The following is a 10000-nucleotide window of genomic DNA, read 5'->3' as shown; positions in this document are numbered from 1 at the left end:
TTGGGGTTTATTGTGTGTGAAGTCCTAATTGTTCCCTGTGGGGAACCTCATCACTGCATACAGAGTGGTGTGGCACTGGGAAGACACAATGGCCTGTTCACACACTCGACTCTCTCTCTCTCTGCCTCACACACCCACACACACACACACACACACACACACACACACACACACAGCTGCACTAGATAGGGGACCAGTCTGGCCCTTTGTTTGTTCTCTTGTCAACCGTGAGAGTGAAAGACACACCACACACACATTCCTGCCAATGGGGTCCTCAGGACAACAGGTCTGGGGGGGGGGGGCTGGCACAACTCCTCATTACCCCCCTCAACAGGCATGCGATGGGCACCCCTGCCCCCTCCTCTCTTCAGCTCAACCCCCCCCCCCCCCAAATAAATCATGTGACTGACTGAATTCCACCTCTCCATTTTGTTTTGGGCTGGTTCACTCTCTCTTGACGGGTTAGGCTCTGCGTGTGTATCTCCTGACTCGATGGAACATGGGGGTCCTGAACAGTTAGTTACAACAGGTGGGTTCTTTAGATTTAGACCTCTTCGAGGGCCTGAGTTTGTGGCACTGCCCTACTGTCCTATTAAATGCTATTGTAGGTCCTTTATCTTGAACATTTTTGATGCTCACCTAGCTGTGATGCCCGTGTTGATGCTTGTTGTGTGTGTGTGTGTGTGTGTGTGTATGTGTTTAAGCCTGCTCGTGGTTAGCAGCGAGCACTCCTGTGGTTTTTTTAATGGACTGTGGTTAACTGCAATAGGTCTTTGGGGCGAGCCCAAGCTGTTGTCCCTTATTTAACATAATAGGCTGTTAATACTTGCTACCTGGGAAACTTGTTTTTATTAAACTCATAATGACTGTTTTCAAAGTGCACACTAACTGACTTCTTGTTGGCTGGGCCGAAAGTCGTTACTTTTAACGGTTATGGGGGGGTGTATCTGTAGTTTTAAGGCTTAGGTCAGGTGGGTTAGGGTTAGAGTTAGCCCTGTTGAGTTTACCTCTGATTTACCTCTAAAGGATCTCACCCTGCTTTTCTACCTCTCGTTAGATGTGCTTGACTTGGTGCAGGTGTAGTAGGAAGTGCAGTGTCATACTGTATCTGACAGCAATCATCACCACAGCCTGGTCTAAGGGGGGAAATACCTTTTTAAACACCTGGCTCTGCTGTATACAAAAAAAAACCAGGTAGATTTATCTCAGGATGGATGGGATTTATCGGTGTTGGATGCAATCTGTAGTACTCAGGGGTTTTCCTACAATTTGCTATCTGAGTCTCTCCAGTGTCTCTCTCTAGTTTTTTTCAACACGTGCCATTCTGCTATCTGGATGGGGTGCTGGTGATGACCTCCCCCAGGCTCACACATGCAGCTGCACCTCACAGCTATTCTTGGGGGTCTACTGGGCTTGTGCTTTTCCATGCATTGTGTGGGCAGTAGGATGCTGTGAGAGCCAGTGTTGCCCACACACAGGATATTTATATGACCACAATCATGGAAGCCACAGAAATGTGTGCTTTTTCTCTCCTTTTCATCTCCCCCAGCCACTGAGGTCAGAAATAATGGAACAATACAACAAAGATCGCTCTCTCTTCTCTTCTCTCTCTCTCTCTCTCTCTCTCTCTCTCTCTCTCTCTCTCTCTCTCTCTCTCTCTCTCTCTCTTCTCTCATTCTCTCTCTCTCTCTCTCTCTCTCTCTCATTCTCTCTCTATGACTCACTAGCTGTTGATACACAAGTGGTTTCTTACAGAATACTGTGATGCATTTTATATTGTGTTTTCTATATATATATATATATATATATATATATATGTATATATATATATATGTGTGTGTATGCACATGGTCAGCAACAATACTCAAATAGGCTGTGGCATTCAAGCGATGATTGATTGGTATTAACAGGCCCAAAGTGTGCCAAGAAAACATTCCCCACATCATTACACCACCTCCACCATGAGAAGGTGTACAGGTGTTCCTAATAAAGTGTTCAGTGAGTGTGTGTGTGTGTATATATATATATATATATATATATATATATATATATATATATATATATATATATATATGTAGATGTATATAGAGGGATAAACATGCTAAGTAGGTCGCTTTCATTATTCATCATCATATTGGACGTGCAGCATTGATTTGAGCTGTTTAGAACATGTTTGATGTCTTTTGGAGGCGAACGATATGTTTTGCATTATGTTCAACCCATAATGAGCGTTCTCTGTGGGGGGAAGAAAAAGTGGTGTTTTGAGGGTTTGACATTTTGTGCCAATACCGCACCGTAAAAATACGGACGAAGGATGGTGGAGACCACGGCTCAAACCAAGACCGGTCGCACAAGATAACACGGAACAGACACTAAATATTACTTGTTTTTACACAACAGTCACAGGGTAACAGTGTTTGTGACTGTAGGGTGTGTGTGCGGGCGTGCGTGCGTGTGTGTGTCCTGGTGTTCATTAGAGGTACTTCCTGTCTCGCTCGAACAGTTCCAATTAGCTAATTACCCCCGTAAGTGTGAACACATGGCGGGCCTGATAGACGCAGGAGAAACACGCCGTCGCCGGGCTCGACCTCTCGCGCGCCTCTCAGCTGGGAGTGATTACCTCAGAAAATGGCAAACACGCGGCTAAAACCGAGTCGATGATTGAGCTAATTTAGTCATTAACTCTGAGAGGCTGCGGCCGGAAGACCCCCTACCGCATGGATTGACATAAGCATTAGACAGTTAACATTCGGTCCAAGTCCAGTGTAGCTACATCTCTGGACAATGGGTTTATTGTTAGCTGTATAGGCCTACTCTGATCTATCTGTGGAGGAGAGAGAGAGAGAGGGAGAGGAACAGAGTGAGAGAGAGAGAGAGAGAGAGAGAGAGGAACAGAGTGAGAGAGACGGAGGGAGAGAGAAGACTACAACCATATTTGTCCTCCAGGGACTCCCTCTGCATGGATCAAAACATGTCTTTCCCCCCCTCTCTGCTCTTGTTTTTCTCTCTCTCTCTCTCCTCACACCCTCACCCCTTTCTCCTAGTTCCTCTCTCCATCTCTCTCTTCTCCTCTCACTTCTTCTCTTTCGTATCCTCGCATGCCGCCCTCCTCCCTCTTCTCATCTTCTCCATTCTCTCTTTCTCTTGTATTTTCTCTCCCCCCTCTCTCACCCCTTTTTCTCTCTCCTCATTCTGAGTCTACTTAGTAGGACAGGAGGAGTTGCCTTGACCTCTCCTTCCCTGCCTCCTCTCCTCTCCTCCCCTGTGCACAGGAGCACAGATGCGAGCTCCTTTCTTGTTGCCCCTTTTTTGTCTTTCCTTTCTCTGATTAGAGGAGATAGGAGGAGGAGCCGAGACCCCCGTCCTCCTCTCCCCCCGTCCCCCTCTCCCCCTCTCCCTGGCCAGCCGGCTGAGTTCCTCACATACCAGGCAGCCTCAGATAGCCATTCCAGGGGCTTAATGAAAGGAAAAAGGAGAGGAGGGAAACAGAGAGAGAGGGGATAGGTGGGCAGCTGTGCTCTGCAGACGGGAGGGAGGGAGAGAGAGAGAGAGGGAGAGGGAGAGAGAGAGAGAGAGAGTTAATGGTGTTGTATGGAGCAGGGGCGAATCATCCAAGTGTGCTCCCACCACAGCCCCCATGAAACTAGCACCACGCAGACAGACAACTAGCTCTTAACACAGACACACAAAGATGCCTATTGTCTCTTGGTTCTCTGGAACTCATTCTCTGGGTCTTTGTGTTTGATTTGACTGACATTTTCTTATTCGTCACTGATACTCAGGAATGAGCAAACGATTTGGCTTTTTGGCTTTGTACCCCAGATGAAAAAAAAGAATGAAAAAAAAGAGTTCACATTTGTCTTTTTCTACTCTCACTCTCTCTCTCTCTCCCACCCCATCCTCCTCTCCCCCCTTTCCTCCTCTCCCCCGAGAGAGAGAGAGAGATATTTCAATGTTGCTTATTCACAACTGCGTTTACAGATACATGGTGAACATTGATACGATGATTTGACCCACTTTATCAAATAACATGCATATCGGTTCCCAGCCTCAATGTCTTGAATGTCGTCCAATTTTCATCTCAATGTGAAGCACCCATTAGAGCCAAAATGTTATCCAAAACTACCTGGACTGGTTTTCACATAATAACCGTACTCTCCTCCCACTACCCCTTCTACCCCCTCTTCTCTCCCCCTCCTCCTTTCCTCTCCTCTCTTCCACAGTGTGGCTGTCACTCGTTCCCGTGACGTGCCCTGCTTCGGCCCTCCCATCCCTGAGGGCGTGACCTTCCCCAAGTCCTCTGTGTTCCGGGACTTCCTACTGGCCAAGGTCATCAACGCCGAGAACGCCGCCCACAAATCCCAAAAGTTCCGCGCCATGGCAACGAGGACTCGCCAGGAGTACCTGAGAGACCTCGCGGAGCGTCACACCACCAGCACGCCCATCGACCCTTCCGGAAAGTTCCCCTTCATCTCATTGGCCCACAAGAAGAAGGAGAAGAGCCGGCCCTACGCGGGGGCGGAGCTGCGGAGCTTGGGCGCCATCACGTGGGCGGTCCATGCAGAGGATCACGGGGCGGGAGGGGAACTGGAGGCGCTCTTGGCCATCTCCAACGACTTCCTCATCCTGTTGGACCAAGAGGCCAAGGCGGTGGTGTTTAATTGCGCTACGAAGGATGTGATTGGTTGGACGCTGGGAAGTCCCGCCTCTATGAAGATCTTCTACGAGAGAGGAGAGAGCGTGTCGCTGAGGAGCGTGAGCAACAACACAGAGGACTTCAGAGAGGTGGTCAAACGGCTGGAGGTGAGGGGGGGATACACACACACACACACACACACACACACACACACACACACACACACACACATTTGGACTTGTGGAAGTCACAGGAGCACAGATGTGAGGTCGACTCCCAGAGACGTACAGAGAAAGACAGATGGCTCTAACGCACAACATTACACACGCAACACGTCTCTACTTGAATAAGCTTGACGTTAACGACTTCACGTCCCTCTGTTGTGACATTCCCTATGTGTGTGTGTGTGTGTGGGGGTGTGTGCGCGCGCGCAACGTAGCGGTGTTGTTGTTGTGTCTACAAGGCGACGGTGTCTTGCTATGACCGTCGTCCTGTTGTGAAAGGGTGCTTTTTAACGCTCAAGAGAACCGCTGGCGAGCGAGCTCATTATTGCCTCCACACTTGTACAAGTGCCACTGTTTTTTCTCCCCCGTTCTTCGCAGTTACCATGGGAACTAGCGATAGCCCAAAAAAAACAAAAAACATTTCCTTTATGTAATCGCTCTGCGATGCTTCTGAAATGCCTCTTGTCTCTCTACGGCGTCGTCAGTCCTATGTGTCTGTGTTTATCTCTTGGTGATTTTGTGTTTTTCTTGGAGACGTTCAACGTGGCTGTTCATATTTTGCAGACGATCGCCACACACACACACACACACGGAAGACATTTTTTGTGCCGTGAGTGCAAAGTTCTGTTTTAACGTGATACGTTCTTGTTCTTCAGTTGGTTGAACCCTCCTTTGAGCCAGGGAGAGAGACAAAGCCTCCCTAGACCGTCATGCTTTTGGAACATACACCATCCAGAGAGCATTAAGAAGCCCCTAAAAGAGTCCTCATCACAGCCAAAAGAGCCTTTTAACCTAAGCCTGTGTTTGACAGTAATATCACAATCTTTTATTTATCACGTCACCCCTGAAGTTTTAGGAAGGGAGGGATTTGTCAAAGTACTGTAGCACAGCGAGAGAGAAAAGCTTTTTGTGTGTGTGTGTGTGTGCGTGTGTCTGTGGGTGTGTGTGTGTGTGTGTGTGTGTTTGTGTGTGTGTCTTCTAAGTGTCACACAGACACAAAACAGCACCCAATTCCTGTCTCCTGCCCTGCCTGACCAGGCTGCGGTAGGCCTGGGTGTTATTTATAGTGGTGGGCTCAGGCCCCACTTTAGCTTAAGAGCCCTCCTTCCTGTCCCCCACTTATGAAAGCCACACACACACACACACACTCGCTCACACGCTCTTCAGCTCCTTTTACATTTTCAGTCAATTTGAGTGAATGCTTGTCAGACAAGCTTGTCAGCTCAGTCATTGCTGAAACTCTGTATCAGAAGATCCATTGACATGATTTTACATACAGCTCAACCTTTTCCACCCTCTCTTCCTCCATTCCTCCCTCCCTTCATCCATCTCCCCTCTCTCTTTCTCTCTCTCTCCCCCCCTCCTTCCCTCTCTCAGTTCCTGACTAAGGGCTGTGAGACGTCAGAGATGACCCTGAGGCGTAATGGGTTGGGCCAGCTGGGTTTCCATGTCAACTACGAGGGCATCGTGGCCGAGGTGGAGCCCTACGGGTACGCCTGGCAGGCGGGGCTCAGGCAGGGCAGCCGATTGGTGGAGATCTGCAAGGTCGCCGTGGCCACGCTGACCCACGAGCAGATGATCGACCTGCTGCGGACGTCGGTGACGGTCCGGGTGGTGATCATACCGCCGCATGAGGACGCCACGCCACGCAGGTGTGTGTGTGTGTGTGTGCGTGTGCACTTGTGTGTGCGCATCTAGCTAACATGTAGTCCATTCCTTTCACTACGTGACCAGAGGCCTCCCTCCCTCCCTCCCTCCCTCCCTCCCTCCCCCCCTCCCCCCCTCCCTCCCCCTGTAGGGGGTGCTCTGAGATGTACCGGATGCCCGTGGTGGAGTACAAGGGCAGCGGCGAGAGCGGCTCCTTTGAGTACAAGTTCCCCTTCCGCAACAACAACAACAAGTGGCAGCGGACCTCCAGCAGCCCCCAGCAGTCCCTGACGGCCTCCCCCCAGCCACACACCCCCAACCGGGCCGTCAGCCTGGGCAGCTCCGGGGGGAAGACCCTGTCAGCCGAACGACCAGAGAGGGGCGCTGCCATACCCCGCAGTGTCAGCAGCGACGGGAGGCCCCTGGACACCAAGAGGTAGAGCGGGGAGGAGCGGGGGGGTTCTTTTTTGCTTGGGGGGGGGGCTTTTTAGCGTTTGCCTCTTTTGATTGACTGACAATTACTCTCCACCTCTCGTGGTGTCCTTGTCCCTCTCCCTCTTTCCCTGCCTCTCTCCCTCCCTCTCATCTCTCTCCCTCCCTCTCTCCACCCTCCCTCCCTCTCTTCACCCTCCCTCCTCCCCCTATAGGATGTCTCCTGGTAGTGAGAACTATGCCCTGGCCTCCTCTCTGGCGCTGGGTCGCTCTCCTCACAACCGCAGTTCTCCCAGCAACCTCTCCTGCTCCAGTGACACCTCTGCCAGCTCTGCACACTGGAGACACCAGAAATCCATGCCTGAACAGTAAGATATAGCCGTGCGTGTGCGTGTGCGTGTGCGTGTCAAATGAAGCATACTGAGCGTGTCCTCGGAGGAACCCACAGTCCTCTTTGTGACTCCGCAAAACTTCCTCCCACGAAGCTGCCACTGACAGAAGTTTTTCATTTCAAACTCATTTTATTTTCATTTCAAATTAGTTTTTTCCCCCCGTCTTCTGTTATGGTCATTTGAATCGCACTTCAAAAGGCACACATGCTGAGTTAATGGGAAACAGCATGTCTTACAGTTTGTGGGCGAGTCGATATTACAAATGCAATTAAATGAACCCTCTATGAGCTGGCCATGCTAATGTGTGTGTGTCTGTGTGTCTGTGTGCGTCTGTGTGCGTCTGTGTGTGTGTGTGTGTGTGTGTGTGTGTGTGCGTGTGTGTGTGTGTGCGTGTGTGTCTGTGTATTTGTGCCAGGTTCGGGGGCAGCCGACACTCCCCTTTATCTGCAGAGCGACAGGTGGTGGGAGAAGGAGGAAGTAGCGGAAAGTCCACACCTAATTGGCCGCGAGTGGAGGAAGGGGGAGGAGCCGACAGAGTTTCTACAGGTGAGTGCAGTGCATTATAAATAGGTTTTTTTCTATTGGCTGTTATAATGGGCTGTTTTAAGGGCTCATGATATATAGCCTACTAGTCTCGCGTAGCCATACCTCCAAATCACGTTGTTCTCACACCTCACACGTCTGGAGAATTTTAGATCAGCCAATCTGGCTTGGATGGAACTGGACGGAGCGATGGGAGAATGTGTTCGCAATTTCATTGGATGTTACATTCCAAGAACCCTCCCCCCACACGCCTGTCCAATGGTTGCTTGCTGTTATGTGCGTCGTCCTTTGTGACCGGGTAGGACTATGTTGTAGAGAGGTTGTTGCCTTTGCTAGCTCGCACCATTAAAGAAAATAGAAGAAACCCTGAAAGGAAAACCAGAAGTCAGTTGTTTTTGGAGCTCCGCCAAAACAAGGCGTTGGATTGGTTTTAACCGGCGAGGCGTCACTCATTTCAAACGGGGTTCCACCCCTTCTTCTAGCCACTTTCTTTCCTTACCCGCTAGATTTCTCCAGGCTTTTCCGAAACTAGGTGAGCCTGGTCTCAACCAGGTGAATAACCTACCTACGCATATCAACAGAAGTTGTATAAACATGTGTTTATCACTGGTGGTTGAACAAAAATGTTTTACTAAAGTGCCGTACTGTATCCTCAGCTGCCATGTGAACGTGTTCTGTCCTTTGAATGCCTACGTTGAGTCGACTGTTGGGCGAACGTCAATCTGTGTGCCTTTTGAGCCTTTTAAAAACACTGCGTGGGGAGAGCACAGCAGTTAAATTGTTTAGAATTTCCACTAGTACGTTTGAAGTACATTTGAAGCTTCAGAACAGAACAGAACAGAACAGCATGCAGGCAGGCAGGCAGGCAGGCAGGGAACACACTCCCACTCAGCAGAGAGGAGGAGGAGGACAGTGAGGACGTGTACATGAAGCACGTTATCAATACGGGGCTGGAGCCGCGGTTGGACTCATTCTAGCACTCTTCTGTGTCAGTGAGTGAGTGAGTGCGCGTGCGTCTGCGTGTGCGTGCGTGCGTGTCCGTGCGTGTCCGTGAGTGCGTGCGTGAGTGTGTGCATGAGTGTGCATGAGTGCGTGCGCGCGCGTGCGTCAGCTGTCAATGACAGTAGTGTTCTCCTGACGTGGCTCCAACCTGTGCTGGGCTGTTGGCTTTGACAGCACCTGACAGTTCTCTTCCTCCTCCCTCCTCCTCATACTCATCAGCCAGTCACACCAGGCTGGTTAAGGACACACTCTCTCTCTCTCTCTCTCTCTCTCCCCTCTCCCCCTCCCTCCCTCCCTCCCTCCCTCCCTCTCTCTCTCTGCAGGCCATATTACTCAAATCCATGGGTACCCTCAGAGCACAAAGACTGTTGGGAGTTTTAAACTGCCTTTTTAGCCATGGTAATCATATAGTTTATCAGCAATGGCAGGCTCTACCCTGTTGCTCTTGTTCCTCTCTCTCTCTCTCTCTCTCTCTTGTGTAACCAGCTCTTTGTGAGCCCCTCCCTCCCTCCACCCATCCCTCGTTCCTCAAGGTCGTAGCCTGCCGTGACTCAAGCCCCCCCTCCCTCTTTTTTTTTTTCTTTTCACTTCTTCATTCCTCCTCTCTTCTACCGTACAGTACATTTCCTTTTGATGTTTTTCACAGCAATCCTCCTGTACTTTTCTCTCTGCGTTCCCTGCTGATTCAATTGACCCTTTTCAACTCTCTCTCTCTCTCAAAGCCACAGTTCATCTCTTTCCCAGCACAGGGCTTCTTGTTGGTCTGCCTGTTGTTCTATTGTGATTCTGACCACGTCTGGGGAAAAAGGCCTCTCCACTCATCTTGTGGTTTTCCCAACCCATAGATGACCTCCCACTGAGCCCAATCCAGCCCAGTCCAGTTCTATGTGTGGTTTTCTGGCCTCTGTGTCTCTCACCCTCTGACCCCCTCGATCTCTTCCGATGATGATGATGATGATGATGATGATGATGTGGCCATCATCTCCTCTTCTGTCCAGAAGTTGTCTTAGCGGGCAGCTCTCACACACACACACACACACACACACACACACACACACACATGCTCACTCACTCACTCACTCACTCACTCACTCACTCACTCACTCACACCCACACACACACAG

The 10000-nt window shown here is 50.2% G+C and overlaps 1 protein-coding gene across 1 annotated transcript in view; it reads left to right on the top strand.

Annotated features, from left to right (window-relative positions):
* Window positions 1-10000, top strand: part of sipa1l1 (signal-induced proliferation-associated 1 like 1) — a gene marked incomplete at its 5' end in the record, with an annotated part of 28517 nt that overhangs the window by 7655 nt on the left and 10862 nt on the right. The window contains 5 exons of the mRNA XM_083689354.1: window positions 4224-4803; window positions 6238-6512; window positions 6659-6943; window positions 7155-7307; window positions 7747-7877. Coding sequence (XP_083545480.1) covers window positions 4224-4803; window positions 6238-6512; window positions 6659-6943; window positions 7155-7307; window positions 7747-7877 — 1424 coding nt within the window. The remainder of the gene's footprint in view (window positions 1-4223; window positions 4804-6237; window positions 6513-6658; window positions 6944-7154; window positions 7308-7746; window positions 7878-10000) is intronic.

The sequence above is a fragment of the Argentina silus genome, assembly GCF_951799395.1.
Source record: "Argentina silus genome assembly, chromosome: 17".
Taxonomy (NCBI): Eukaryota; Metazoa; Chordata; class Actinopteri; order Argentiniformes; family Argentinidae; genus Argentina; species Argentina silus.
The sequence above is the reverse complement of the archived record's forward strand: the minus strand, read 5'-3'. Positions and strand labels throughout refer to the sequence as shown.